General features: G+C 38.4%; 2 protein-coding genes across 6 annotated transcripts in view; one reads left to right on the forward strand and one right to left on the reverse strand.

Moving 5' to 3' along the window:
• The window catches only part of LOC108094692 (inhibitory POU protein), a 31659-nt gene that overhangs the window by 6196 nt on the left and 10251 nt on the right, over positions 1 to 15212 (forward strand). For 2 of the 5 annotated variants that reach the window (XM_017195418.2, XM_017195419.2), the window contains exons 2-3: positions 1127 to 1183; positions 1553 to 1729. In XM_017195418.2, the coding sequence (XP_017050907.1) occupies positions 1127 to 1183; positions 1553 to 1729 (234 nt within the window). Of the gene's footprint in view, positions 1 to 1126; positions 1184 to 1552; positions 1730 to 15212 lie in introns of those variants that run through there. The other 3 variants (XM_017195420.2, XM_017195421.2, XM_017195422.2) reach the window with 2 other exon arrangements.
• Positions 4400 to 5642, reverse strand: LOC108094693. The gene is made up of 2 exons (XM_017195423.1): positions 5592 to 5642; positions 4400 to 5532 (listed from the first exon to the last, which is right to left on the reverse strand). Exon 2 carries the CDS (start codon positions 5479 to 5481, stop codon positions 4435 to 4437), a length of 1047 nt encoding a protein of 348 aa, XP_017050912.1. The 5' UTR covers positions 5482 to 5532; positions 5592 to 5642; the 3' UTR covers positions 4400 to 4434.

Genomic DNA, 15212 nt, shown 5'->3' on the forward strand with positions numbered 1-15212 from the left:
GCCAAAAAGAGACAGCACGTTTTGGAGTGAAGAAGATGGGGAGAGAAGGGAATAGAGCTACACACAGAGAAAATAATAGCACATGGAAGTTACATTTTGATACCTTTAACATATCTTTACTTATTTATTTTTAAGTTTGATAATTTAAGATCTGTTGTTTTCAATACAACATAGTAGTAATATGTAAATATAAATTATATTTAAATAACTTGAGCTTAAAAGTAAATGCAAAAAGGGTAAACAATTTCAAATTTTAAAACCTCTAATCCTTTCTTTTGAATTCTTTAAATGCACGCAATGCAATTAAAGTAAACAAAATTAAAGACCTATTAGGAAAAAAAAAGGGATAAGAAACTGTGTTAATTTTTTTGTAATAAAATAGACACTACTACATGGTTAAATATATCATTTAAAGTACAACATTTCCAAAACTTTCTACCGGAAAATTTGCTTAACTTTGGCTCCTTAGTTTTTCCGTGTAAACTTGCTAGGTCTTCGAATTACGCCTTTCGCCTGAAAATGGGCCGCAAAACGTGAGCGATGGATGCCTTTTGGCCATGTGGGTTCCGTCTCATTCACACTTAGCCCCATCCCTTTCCCTCTCCCATCTTTCGTCTTCCGTTTTCCGTTTTCCGTCTTTCGTTTTCGTCGTGCGGCGTTTTGAAGTTTTGTGCGCATCTAAATAATTGATTAACTGAAAAATTCGTGCGAGTTTCGTATACACAAGGAGTTTGCTGCATCCACATACACACACACACTCTATATATATGTATATGTATCGAGTTATATATATAGATATATATAAAATATAAAATCGATAAGACTGGAATAATAAAGACGACGACGACGGCGACGACATGAAGATGAACATGCGGGCACGGGCACCGAAAAACTTTTGACATTATTTATTTAAAAACCAGCTAGTGGAGCGGTGGGAAAGCGAAAAAATCAATACGAACGGAGGTTGCTTTAAAGCCTTTAAACTCTCTCAGGTTGTTCACTTCCTTCGAAACAAAAAAAAAAATAAATAAATAAAGAAATAAATAAGAAATAAAATGAAATAATAGTTGCACCTGGCACTTCAATCTCTATACACATACTATCGATGTTTGTTCCGTCTTTTCAGAGTCGTTTGTTAGAAGATGCTTCCCTATTATGCAATTCGTGGTCAGCACGTCAGAATGTAAGTTACCATAACAAACCACACAACAACAACAACAAAAAAAAAAAAAAAAAACCAATCAGTTAACCAGTAAACCATTATTGTCTTGACTTGATTGACTTGTTTTTCCTTTTCTGAAATTCATTTTTGTCTCTCGCCGACGCCAAAACTATATATTTATACCATATATAATTCAGTATATCTGTATGGTATTGAAAATAAATAAAAATTGGGTGATTTGTTCTCTATATTGTTCCCTATTGTTTCGATTGCGTTCTTGCCTGCGGACCAAGTATAAATCTATATTTCCCAGCATCCCCTTCCCCCCAAGAACATACATCCTATCTATATATGGTACATCTATCTGATCTGAATGGATATTGGTTGCAGGGTGATATCTTCGCGGGCATCAACGATGGAATCCTCAGCAGAGCGGAGGCCTTGGCAGCCGTCGACATCCAGAAGCACCAAGCCCAGCACGTCCACAGCCAAATGCCCTCCCAGATCAAGCACGACGTCATGTACCACCACCACTCCATGAGTGGGCCTCCCCAGCGTCCCCTGCAGGTGAGTCTATCACAAAACCCAGCTAATGATATATGACATTGGGGGGATTACTGCAAATTACAACATTACAACTTTAACAATTCGTCAAGAAAGAACACCTTAGAAAACTTAGAAGCCAACAGTTATTATTTCAACATATCTTAACTAGAATTGGAATATCTTTAATATAGAAGAAACTAAAATCAAATCATTTTTAGTATTGTTTATAGAGCTCTCTTTTTACAACCCCTGCTCGTTTTTCACTTAATTGAATATCCGTAAAATACAAATAACTTGAGAAGCAAACCTATTTAAACAGTGTGTATAAAAATTTCCTTAATAATTTCTTTTGATTTCTTAACATATTAACACTTAACATTATTTCAAAACCAGAGTTTTAAATTTCTTACCAAAAAACAAGCCTAAAAGGAACAAGTATTTCTTTTACTATCAATTAAAAAGCTCTCTTTAACAATCTCTTTACACAAATCTTAAATTGGTTCCATTAGCTCGTGTGTCACAACTATATTTTCCCCGTTACTCGTAGTCCTTAAAATCCTTGTTCGATTAGCCAGGACAGCTAAGCTGTACAAATCAAAAACATACGAGTATGTATTATCATACCAACTCCTCTTGTCCGGAAGTTGAAATCCAACGGTTGATTGAACCCAACCACCACGCCCCCTTTTTGCGGTTTGCCCCCTTTGTGTGTCTCTGTATTTGTGTGTGTGTGTGTGTGTAGGTTCGGATATGGGGTATTAGCCAACGTCTGGAATGCTGCAAATTATGAAAGTCATTCCCTGATGAAGCGAAAAATTTGCGGTGGGGAAATGGAAAAGCGAATGGGAAGGGGAATGGGAATGGGAAATTGGAAACGCAATTGGGAGCGGGAAATGTCACATTGGGACAGCCGAGAACTTCAATTTCCGTTTTCGATGGTCGCACGCATGTCTACCTATAAATACATACATATATCCAGATCTATATATCTACAGAGTGAGCGAGGTGAATGCGGTGCGGTTAATTTGAAATGTTTCTTTAATAAAATTAAAATTGTGACGTGTAAGCCTTCTGGGAACGTGCCACGTGACGGTCGTTTGCCAGGTAAGCACATCATGATTCGTGTCGTTAATTGTATTGTACTTCAGCTCGAACTGGGCGTTCCAAAGAACAGTTGACCAAAAAAAAAAAATACGAGAAAACAGGGAAAAGGGGGCTTGAAGCCCAAGTGGTGGTTGCTGCTCTATTAGAAGTTGATTGTAATCAAATTACACAAGCAACTTGTTTTTCCGTTTTTCCTATTTTCTTTTTTTTTTTCTGTGCCTCCAGCTAGTTGTAGTTGTAGTTGCTCGTGTTGCTGTTGCTTTAGCTGGTTGCTGTTGTTGTTGTTGTTACTGTTGCACTTGCCACTTGTTTTCGGCACAATCGAGCATGACGAAAGTGCGCCCTGTCCACGCGCCACTTGCCACTTGCCACTCACCATTCACCATTCACCATTCAACGTTCAACGTTCAACGGTGGGCATTCGCGGTGGTTGATGTGGTTGTAGGCAAAGTAATCCACAATCCACAGCCCAAAACTCAAACCCAAAACCAAACTCACACCCAAATCGAAGGCAAGTCCCTCCTGGCACATAACCCATAACCCATAACCATTCCCAATTGCCAGCGCGTGCTGTCCTTAATTTTCGGCACAACACACACCCACACTCCACACTCCACACACACGCACACACACACTGCACACTCGAGTTTCGATTTCGGTCTCAGGTGCCGGCGAACTCTATCAATCACCCACACTCTCGTAGACTCAAGCACCCCCAAGATATATCCGTCCGATTCCCGCACACGATCTCCGATTCGATTGTTAACAAATTGGCTTTTTCCGGGCAGAGGGTTCCCGCAAAGGGCTTATTAATAAGGACAAGAAATCAGAGAGCTCGCGGGGATCAAAGTCTCAAATAACACTTGCAAGATTGCCAGAGCTCATTGGTCTTAAGAAATTGTTTACAAATCCTACAAAAAAAGTCCCCCAAAAAAATGCCTGCAAAGGACTTTCCCATAAACTAAGTAAACGTGTAAATATAACTCATCGATAGATGTAAAATAGTTCCCAATCTAAAATCAGTCAGATTAAGAAATCTTTCAGAAAAGACGTACTATATAATTTTACAAGAATTAATTTTTATATTTATGCTACATAATTTACCAAATGTAATAAATCAGTATATTTAAATGACGCTATTTCTGTGTGGCTTCTTTTTTAAGACTTCTTTAATCAATAGAGTAAAAGTAGTACAGTAAAATTATCCATACTCTGCTCTTTCTAGATCAGTAATAAGAATAGTTTTTAGAAGTTTCATAAACACTATTAGCTTAAGAAGGTCTACATTCCATGACTTTTGTACCTAAAGCCACTCAAAATACCACGTGTACTGTCCGTTTTAAACCAACTTTAAATACCACCTGGACTTTTCAGAGCCCGAAACCTGAACATAGAGTATAACCCTTCGATGGGAGAGTTGACACATTGTGTCAACCGCAAGCAAGTTTGGCTACTGACCCCACGACCAAACATAAGTCCCCGGTCCCACATCAAATATTAAGACCCCAAAACCGGACTTTGTGGGAGTAAACCAAGCCGAAGCAGCTGGACAACCGACCCTTTTACGTAATATATGGCACACTCGAATATTTAGCACATCGAAAAGAGTTTATTCTAATTGGCTAAAACTGGGGAAAACATCGATCGAAGTCCTCGATAAGCTTCTCCGTTGCCTTTATAATAATATTGAGTTGTTCATCGATTTCCATTCGGTCGCGTTGGATTTTTTCGTACTGCTGATCGTCAAAAGCTAAATTGTCACGATATCTTCTCCATTCCGCATACAACTCATCGAACGATGGCACATCATCCAACACACTATCATCGAAATAATGCCTTTGAAGATCGCTGTTAACGGCTGCATCCGATTCGAGATTGGACACTTCCACCGATTTAAATATATCCTGGGGCTTGAGCATCGTCACTGGATTTGGTTTGACTTCCACTTTGGGCACCAAAGCATCTCCAATCTTGCCAAAACCCTCCCATTCGCTCTGCGGGAAACACTCAAACTCGGTTTGAGTCGTGACATCGCAACTGATTGGTGATATAAACTCGGGTTGGAGTTCCAAGTTAGGATTCGGATTGAGCTTAGCTTCTGAAGATTCGTTAGCATCCAGTTTTGGTATAGCCATTACATTATTTTGGAAGATATTCTTCGATAACATGGAATTTGGTTTAATCTTTGATATTATTTCTATTTCTAACTTGGGCTGTGCTATAACCTCTTCAACTTCTATCTTTCCGTCATCCTTTACTTTTAGTATAATCTCTAGATCTGTCTTTAAAATATTGTTTACCTTTATGGATTGCATAAAAACTGGCTTGACTTCTGGTTCTGCCATAACTTCTGGTTTTGATTTAACCTCTGGTTTTGATTTAACTTCTGGCTTGGGCTTAACCCCCGATTGTTTTGTATCTACTCTTGATTTCATTGTAATCTCCTTTTGTGGTAGAACTTTGCTAAATGGCTTCATCTCCGATTCAAACTGTCGAACTTTGTTCATCACTGAGTTCGTTAGACGCTTGGGTTTCGGTGGCACCGGCGGCTTAACTTTCAATGGATTTTTGTTAAAAACCTCCATCTGCATTTTCAACACTGCTAGGTCTCCTCTTCTCATTGGCCAAGATTGGCACCTTCGTATGTAATAGCCGTGACCGTTTAGCATTGTTCTGTGTTCGTTGTAAAATCACTTTTAATTTTGTGCACTTAAAACTGTCTGAATGTAAATTGAAATTTAGTTCGTTTTTTTTTTGTTAATTTTTGGGGGATTCTCACCTTTTTTTCCCCAGAATGTTTTTGTTTCTACTGTTCTCTAGCACTGACTGTGAAATACTGATGACTACAAGTCAAAGGGAGTCGAACGTGCTTAAAATAAATTTCGGAGGCAACTGCGTTTGAAAAATTTGATGAATTTCGTTTTCTGAGTTCTATTTTCAGTCCTGTGAGCATATTGATGAAATAAACTAGTAAAGGCAATAAAAATAAAAGAGGAATAAACAATAAGGGAATAAATAAATACAAATAAATATAATCGCACAATATTTAAGGTTTATTATTGTATAACAAAATTAATCTGTAACAAAAAGTTCCATTAAACCTTTGTTTACTGGTAATAAAATTATAGTGTATAGGTACTCATTTTATTATTTGTTATTTTAAAACTTTACTTCTATATAGGAAAACCGATCTCCTTCCTTTTTTAGCTATTTTCGAAGTTAAGATTCTTCCCGTCTGAGTTGTCAGGTTTCTGCTAATTGTGCCTCCGGTTAATGTGGTGCCACCTGCCACCTGAACCCTTTCCCCATCCTCCCGCCTGAAAAGCGAATCCTTCCACGTGCAACATCCCCCCTTCCCCCTTCCCCTTTCCTCTGGAGGGTAAAGTTTCGAGAGCTGGGGAGGTTGGGCTGTCAGAAAGTCTGGTAACATGTGTCATAATCGTTATGCCAGAAGACAGAAGGCCCCCAGCAGCAAAACCAGCAAAAGCAGCAAAAGTGGCCTTGGCCCAAGGCAAAAACAACAGCATTGCTGCAAAACTCATTAAATTAAACTAATTTACGAGTCCGCAGCCCCCAAAAATTCCAACTGGTTAACTGGTTTTCAGAGCATGGTTTTTGCTTCTTTGGCTGGTTGGTTTTTGCGAGCATATGAAAAGCCAATTATGTGGAGAGGCAATCGCAATAAAAACGAGGCGACGCCGAAAAGGGTAAACAAGAGTAAATATAATGCTAATTAAAATAATCATATCCATCATAAAACTCACAAATCAGTGGGGTGGGTTTTCAATGTTAAGGGTTCGGAGGGTTTTCGCGGGGGGGAGGGGGGTTTGTTGTCAGGTTGTTGGAAACATTTGTAACAATTACGACGGAGGCAAAATATCCATTATCAATTTCATACCAACTGTGTCAAATGAGATTCAACGGGATGAGTTGAGCTGGCCACTTTGCAGGCATTTATCACGGATTCATTCCGCTTGGAACTTATGCTCCGATCTCGTTATTCCCGATAGATACACTTTCGAACCAAAAAAAAAACCAAGCCAAGCAACCCAAGCGGCAACCCCTGGTTCACTTAATTCAATTTAAATTACACTTACATATTTCCGGAGGAGGAGAACGTGGAAAAGGGGCACATATATCCTGTCCATTAGTATTCGCAACATATGGCTCAATTTCCCTTCGAATCGTTTTCCAAGCACGCACCGCCCAAAGGAATACATACAGGATACAGGATACAGTGTACAGGATACAGGATACAGGATTTTGGTTTTGAAAATTACTGGTAGCGAACTAGTGGCAGCTCAACCACAAGTGGTTTATCATATTGAAATTCATTTAGTGCACCTGTTTGATTTTTCCTGCTCCTGCTCCTGCTCCTGCTCCTGTTTTTCCTGCTCCCTGCGGTTTGGCATATTGTTTTGTAAATATCGTTAGCTCACCATTGCCACTCCACACGCAATCCGGGAAAACGGAACTCCACATTCAGTGGCACTTCCACTACCATTTCCACCAGCATTTCCGCTTCCACTTCCCTTTGGCTATTGTTTTTATTGTTGGCCCAGCGGCGACAGGCGACAACAGCAAATATTTGTCCTTTGCGCACATTAGAAACAACTTACCGCTAACTAGGGTGGCTGCCAGGGTGGACCTTCGGGGGATCCCCAACGAAATATACAACGCCTATTTATTTCCATGATTGGGCTTTGCTGCACACGGGTTTCAAGTTCTGTTAAATATAAAAAAGATGGAAAATCATCATTATTGGTATAAAAATACAATATGCGTATGCTCTTAAGTTTTGCTTTGGAATTAAAAATGTGTAAAATCCTAACATCAAGTCTACAATAAGTTAATTGTAAAGAGTTTAAAATAGACAAAACTTGTTGTTATATTTGCCTTCTTTAATCAATTTGGTAGGTTTTTTTTTTTTTAAAAAGGCTTAACTTTAATGGTTGGCTTACATTTTTTTGTTTTTTTTTTTCTACAGAACCATTCATAACTGTTTACTTAAAGTAGAAACAAGAGCCAAAACGCATATAAATTTATGTTTAAGCCTAATGAATCTGCTGTGCTAATAACCATTATTTAATCGGATCAGCTTGTTAATGTTTAATGCTTCTCCCTTTCAACAAAAGTTTCCCCCAGAAATAGACATAAATTGTATGGAAAAAAATGTAATTAAATTCACAGATAAAACGTTTCCTTCGCCAACTAAAGGAAAAACAGTTTAAGTCCACTGAAAAGCTTAAAAGTAGAAACTCGATATAATATCCACTTAAAGTTAAATAACCACCGGTATTTATCAGCATTTAAGTTTTTGCCAGCAATTTTCTTAAGCCGCCCAAGTCGAATTGCAAATCAAACAGTTTACTTTAGTTACCGAACATTGAACTCTAATTTTACTTCTACAAAGAAAATGTAACTTTTTTGTAGTTGAAAAGCCACTAAAAAGCTTACCCGTCAGCAAATGCAATAGATAAACAAGCGACGACATTTTCCCCATTCCCGGAAAATCGTTGAAATTGTCCTATAATCGATTAGTGCATTGTTTATCGTCTGGCCATCAAAGGCAATGTCTGGTTATCGATTACGCTGTCATTTATCGCCGGTCTGATTGACTTAATTAAATGTGTAACCATATTTAATGTTGACCAACAGAGAGCCACAAAAAGCGTTGAGCCACAATGGGCTCATCAAATATAGAAGAAATTATGATTATTAATGCATTAACTTTATTTAGTGGTCGGACATTCGGACATCGGACATTCGTATCGTTTTTGTTGTCGTTGTTTTTGCTTAGGTGAAAGTTCAATGTCTGTCTGCGAAGTGAGCATGTTTTTCATTTATTTATTTTATTATTTTATTTGCGCTGTGCAGAAAGCTTTGTGTCATCCAGTGACAATTTACCGTGGCCCCCGATGCCAAAAACATCCACTTTCCCCTCGATGTTTTCCCTTATTTATTTATTTAGTTTCCTTTTCTTCATCAATTATTTAGGTACTGAATGTGTGTACGTTTGTGTGTGTGTTCGTCTCTTTTTATGGCCGAGACAATTGAAGACATGGAGGGAGTAGGAAAAAAGAAGAAGAAACAAAAAAAAGAACCGTAGAAGGACAGAGGCGATTGCTCATACGCCAAGTTGAACCGAGTTGTATAGTTAATAGTTGCACACACAATTACACGCAACGGCGCATTAGAAGTTCGACTGCAAATTGCACTTTCACCCTGCAGTTGCATGCATTTTTAATGGGCCACTTCGGCGGAAGCAGCTTTTAGCCCAAATCGACTGATTGGCCAAATTGCAGATTACAATCGGCTCAATGCTCCAGCGACAAATCGAAAAAGAGGGAAAAAAACAAAGAGCTCTGGGTTCACAAACAATCGACATTCAACTTCCACCGATATCCAGATAACCGCTTTCATTTACTTGGCTTTAGATTGAAAGTTCGGAAAACTTGTCAGGGGACTTAAAATCTTTCTTAAAATTTAACATTAGAATAGAAATACATTCACAATTGCTCAGATCATTTTTGCTTTTCAACATAGGATATTTATATAGGTTTGTACAGATAGCTTTGTAATTAATAAACCAAGTCAGAGAATCTTATAATATCAAAATGTTTCACAAAACCAAAATTATTAAAAATACTTTTTTATTTTATGATAGCCATCTTAAAACATTTAAAATCGTATAATTATGAAAAGGAAACATTTAGTTTAAACATTTGGCTTTAAATTTCCATTTGTTAATTAAATCAGCAGTTCGTCATTTTAATTGCTAGACTTATACAAACATACATAATTCAATTTAAAAATCGTAAATTTCTTAAACAAAGTAACATATTTCTCGTAGTGCATAACCCACGAGTGTTAGCCAACATCTGTCCACACTTCCACGCACCTTGATAAATCGGATCTAACTAAGTTGAACCCCCGGCCGCCCATTTATTTCAGTTTCCGAGCACAAAAAATACAGAATTCGAAAAAAAGGGTTGTGACAGTTAACAGGTTAACCTGCTTAAAATGCACATCAACGCATCACTTGACCCACAGTCACCGTCGCCTCTCCTCCAACCTCCCATCCCTTCCCACCCATCCCTTTCATCCTCCCCCGATTGTTCCGATAATATATGGCATATGTAGATGCCAGACTTCCGAACTTTACCATTATCAGTTACAAGCAACTGTGACGAAGGGATGTTCTCGGCGAATATGTTTTCCTTTTTTTTTATATCAATAAGACTGTTATTTACTTACACCGAAGTGAGCATCAAATTGATCGTATTAATGGCCATAACTAGTTTATCCCGCCCAACTTATCAGAGGGCGGATTATACACGCAGATTTCCATTACGGCAACAAAGCAAAGCAGCGTTTGGGGTGGCAGGTTGATACCTTACTTGATATTCCGGAGGGGGAAGGGGGTTTATCTATCAGCCAAACGGAACATTAATGCAATTTCAATGAACCTTGCTACGGTCAAAACAACGAAGCAAATCCGGGGAACACTCTTTTTCGATTTGCGGCTCCCGATGGATGGCAACAGAAAAAAATGGGAGATGGAAAATGGGAAATGGGAAAAGGAAAAGCAACCACCATGATGCCTCTCCTTTCCTTTACTTTACTTTACTTTCCACCTGCCCGACTGTTTGATCCGCTTGTTTTTATGCCCATGGCCCGGCACACAATTTGTTTTAGCCGGCAGTCCTTGTTTCCCGTTCCCCCTTTCCTGATCCTTGATCCTGGGCACCGGCGCATCTCCCACAGGAATTCCCAGGCAATATAACTGAAAGCAAAAATGAAGATAACAGTCAGCACGGCAAGTGCAAATCCACCCGTCCATTTAACAACTTGTGCCACCCTCTCCCACTGGCATTCCCCCTCCTTGTTGATGTCCTGATACTCCTGGCACTCCCCTCCCTCCCCTCCTCGCAGATCCTTCCCTTTTTTTTGGGCTAAACCAACTAACTGCCTTTTTACTCGACGCGTCTGTGGGCGATTGGCGTGGCCCTGTTTGATGCTTGTAAAGACCACTTTACCCGCTATAATAAAAATAAATCATAATATTCCCCTTGCCCCCCGGTGACCCCGCCCCTGGCCACAGTGGGCTCTATCGTAAATATTCTGCGCTTTAAACTGGAACTTACTGGGATTGGCGTTTAAAGTTCGCCGGATTTTTGGCCTTTCAATTTTTAATTCACTTTGGGTGAGTTACTCGCCTCTCACAAGTTCTGGTTACTTTATACATTTTTAGCAAATTAATTTTATAGCATTAAATCAAATGAATGATTAATGATTAAAAACACCAAGGATATAGGGCGCTTAAATAATATTTAAAACAATTTTTGGCATATTAAAAATACAAAATTTTACAACTTCTTTTAAATGGTTTTTTTTGAATACCTTTAAGTATTTGTTAACTAAAATAAAACTGGAGGTAAACATTGGTATAAATACATAATTATTATTTAAATGAAACTGAAAGTATTTCTAACTCTCCAAAGTGGAACAAAAAAGTTATTCGGTTCAGAATTTATAATATAATATATGAGAATATGTAACATTTAAAGCAGAAGGAATACTTATCAGGCAGATGATACTGAGTAGTTTAAAGAACCCCTTTTTGCGGACTTCCTCTGTATTCGAACCACTGTGCCTTTGTTTCGGTGGCTCTGCTTCCACCAGCCGAGTAAATTCTGGATGCTGGCTGCGTACGCCTCCCCGGTTCTTGTTGCTCTCGCCGTTATTCCGGAGGTTGTAACCCCGGATAATGTACTTAATGCATCTACATATTAATGTCGCACCGCGGAAAAAGGAAGGTGAAGGCGAGTGCAGGCGGAAAAGCGGAACGGAAAAGCGGAGGGGAAAACACGGCGAACTGAAGTGCGGAGATGTGAAACCTGTGCAACCCCGACTCCTCCCTCGAGTTCGCTACTTTGTATGTAATTTCTATTACCACCCCCCGCCTTCCATCCTTTGGGCGTACGTGGAATCCCCCGTGTCCTTGTGTCCTTTTTTGAGACTATATTCGTGTGTCTGTGTGTGTGTTGGTGTGTGTGTGCAGCGTGTCGTTGTGCTTTTTGTTGTTGTTTTTATTGCACAGACTTGCGACGCAGCGTGTGATTGCCACTTTCCCTTGGCACTGTGAAAAAATAGACAGCTTTAAATATAAATTCAAGTGTTCATTGAAACTTAAAGGTAAACAAGTTCCAAGTGATTTTAACATTTCAATATTTTGGCAATAAAAGGAGCAAAAGTTGTATAATAAATTAAAATTAAAGTTTTGGATTTCCATTTTAAAATTCAGTTCTAGCGATTTTCGAAAAAAAAATATACACAATTAAAAAAACTATCAATTAAATAATTAATGCTTAGTATACTTTATCAAAATAAAATAGATTCGAGACATTGACTAAGCATTAAATAATTTAAATGACTTCAAGATAAATTGTAGGGGAATGTTGTCAGGGTTGGGCCATATTTTGACCTATGTCCATAAGATCTGAACGAATGACAGTTTAGAATAAGTTTATACATTTTTGGAAAGGTACAAGCGAGAGGAAGAGTTCACCAAAAATAGAGAATAAAAAAACAGAAACAAAAAAAGTTATAGGCGTTTGAAAAAAAAAAAAAAATGTAGTCAGCGTTGGGCCATGTAGTCAGGTTTGGGCCACCTTCAGAAAATCGTTGACAATATCGTAACGTGGTGGAATAAAATTGAATTCAGGTTAATCTGACATTATTTTGTTCATTTATTTAATTATTTGGGATTTTACAGTAAATAAAAAATTATTCAGAGTTGTTTTTTCGTTTGTAGCGAGAAACACTAAGGAAAAAGATAAAAATGATTCATCTTCTTTCAATCCATCAAAATATTTTTTTGAGGAAATCTATTTAATTTATTTTGCATATTTTTGCTACCAAAAACTTAAATATTACAACAAAAATCGAAAATACACGAATAAAATGTAAAAATTATGATGGCCCAAGCCTAACTACAAGAGTGGCCCAACCCTGACGACATGCGGTATTAGTCTATTATGGTATGATATAGCCAAACTATATCTAACAATGAAACTATATCTTAGTATTTTGTAATATAACAACTATATAACGTATTTTTATGTTCACTTTGCGGATGACATGTTGTAATCTTGTGTTATTCCACCTTTTCGGCCAGGTTAAAAAAACTTTTTCGAGCACTTTTTTTTCACAGAACAACGGCACGTAGAAAAATGAAATCCCGAAATAAGTTGTCACATGGAAAGTTTCGAGTGACCGATAGAAGTTTCTAGATACCCACTAACAGATGGTACTAGAACGAATATTCAAAATATTGAGATGGCCCAAGCCTGACAACGGCCCAACCCTGACAACATTCCCCTATATTATCTTTATGGAATGGTATATTTTTGTGTGCATCTTGCATTAAATTTTATATATTTGTTAGAAAATTATTATTTTAGTTTCACCCCTTAAATTGTATGTAATTTTTTTTTAGTGTTCCCTCCCCCTTTTTTCCACTGTAGCCGCCTCACCTGAGCACCACCGCTGCACTTGTTTCGTCGCCGTGTGCGTGACGTAGGAAAAAAAAGGGAAGAGGGTAAAGAGGGTGGTTGTGGGCTGTGGGTGGTTCGATGGGCGGACGGGTAAGGGCGAATGGGTGGGTCGCCCCGGCCATATTGATATGTCTCCCAGTAGAGCAGGCGGGAAAACAGCCGGTAGAAGAACCGTTAAGCTGGGACCGCAATGTGTAAAAAATTACGAGCAACATTGAAGTTGGGAATAAAAAAAAACGAAGACAAAAAATTCAAGAGGGAGTGAAAAGGGGAAGTGGGCGGGAAACATTGGCAGGTGGTCGCCGGAGGCGGGAAAACTCCGACTTTGTTGGTTTTCCACGGCTCCTTCATTATTTCCCCGCTCACGCATGATGAGCCGGCAACAATATGTTGCCATTAACCCTGAAAATTATTGCAGTGTATGCGTGCGTGTTGGTTGTTCTTGCCGAGAAAAGTTTACGACTCGTCTGTCAGGAAAGCGGTACACTCAAAGTGGATTAGAAATTGGGGGAAACGTACCTGTTCTAGTGCAATGAAAAGTTAAAAATGCGTCCCTGACAATCAAAAAAGAAATGCGTTTAAAAATTTAAAAAAAAAAAGGTAAGGGCGGAATTGCAATCTTAACTATAGCTTTAATTTATGGAAAGCAAATTAAGTTAATGGAATCTTAAACACATTTACTCATAAAGTTTTGGGTTTATCTTTACTAGATTTAAATAAAGAAATCATTGTTTTAAAAATGAAAAATCTCTTATTTTTAAATTATTTTATAATTTTATTTTGAAACGGTTTTTAAAGATCACATAATGTTTATTTATTATAAGTTTTATCTCATATCCACACTTATATTAATTCCTGTTACTTTAATATATTGTACAATTCCTTTAAATGATTTTCCTAGAAATTTATATTAAATGCCAGGATTTATGGCAATGGGAACATATTTTTAGCACTCCCCAAAACGTTGTTAACCTTGCTGAGATGGCACTTCGACCAGTGTAGAATGTCCTGGGAATTCCCATGAAATTCGCCTTGTTCTTTCATGCTCCCCCTTTCCCCTCTCCACCCCCTTTGATTCCCCTCCTTTCAGGACGCTCCTGATCGAAAAGGCAGGAGCAAAAGGTAAAAAGTAAAAGTAAGTAAGGCCACGAATCGCATCCCCCTCCCCTTTTTTTTACTTTATTTTTTTTTGGCCGCTGGCAGCGCGTCTGGCGGATATAAAAATAAAATAAAATCTATTACGTGGCGAACCACCCCACATTTATGCGGCAATTTGTTGTTTCTTGATTGTGTCTGTGTGCGACGGGGTGTGCTCGTTGTGTGCTACGTGTACTGGTGTGTGTGTGTGTATAAAATAAGTAAAGTGTATCATTTTCCCATTTGTCGACCCCTTTTTGGGCTTCCCTGGTCCACAGGCACTTCTCGCACTTTGTCTCAATTCCCAAAACTGTCGCCCCGGCAGTTGCAATTTATGAAGATTTGTGTGTGGCCAGGACGAAAACGAAGGGGAGGTCCTGCTTCCTCCGGTTTCGAGGATTCCGTATTCAGGATTCAGGATTCAGAATTCAAGAGTCAGCCCCGCCCACTCGCTTAACGCCCCCTGTCTTCGGAGACTGCACTTGTTTTGATTTGTTTGGAATAATAACAGATGCTTACCGTTCATATTATTCATTGTTCAAATTATTAACGCTTGACAATAAAAATTGGTATTTGAACAGCACTCGAAATGCTGCATGCACCCCTTAAAACTTGTTGTTGTTTTCGTTTTCGTTATTGTTGTTGTTGTTGTCGATATATAGGTATAGTATATTGGCCTGGGTAAATTGCAATTTGTGCAAATA

The sequence above is a fragment of the Drosophila ficusphila genome, unplaced genomic scaffold (genome assembly GCF_018152265.1).
Source record: "Drosophila ficusphila isolate 14025-0441.05 unplaced genomic scaffold, ASM1815226v1 contig_198, whole genome shotgun sequence".
Taxonomy (NCBI): domain Eukaryota; kingdom Metazoa; phylum Arthropoda; class Insecta; order Diptera; family Drosophilidae; genus Drosophila; species Drosophila ficusphila.

Bases quoted from the DNA above. Each gene is read 5' to 3' on its own strand.
- LOC108094693 (XM_017195423.1), bottom strand. From the start codon at position 5,481: ATGCTAAACGGTCACGGCTATTACATACGAAGGTGCCAATCTTGGCCA.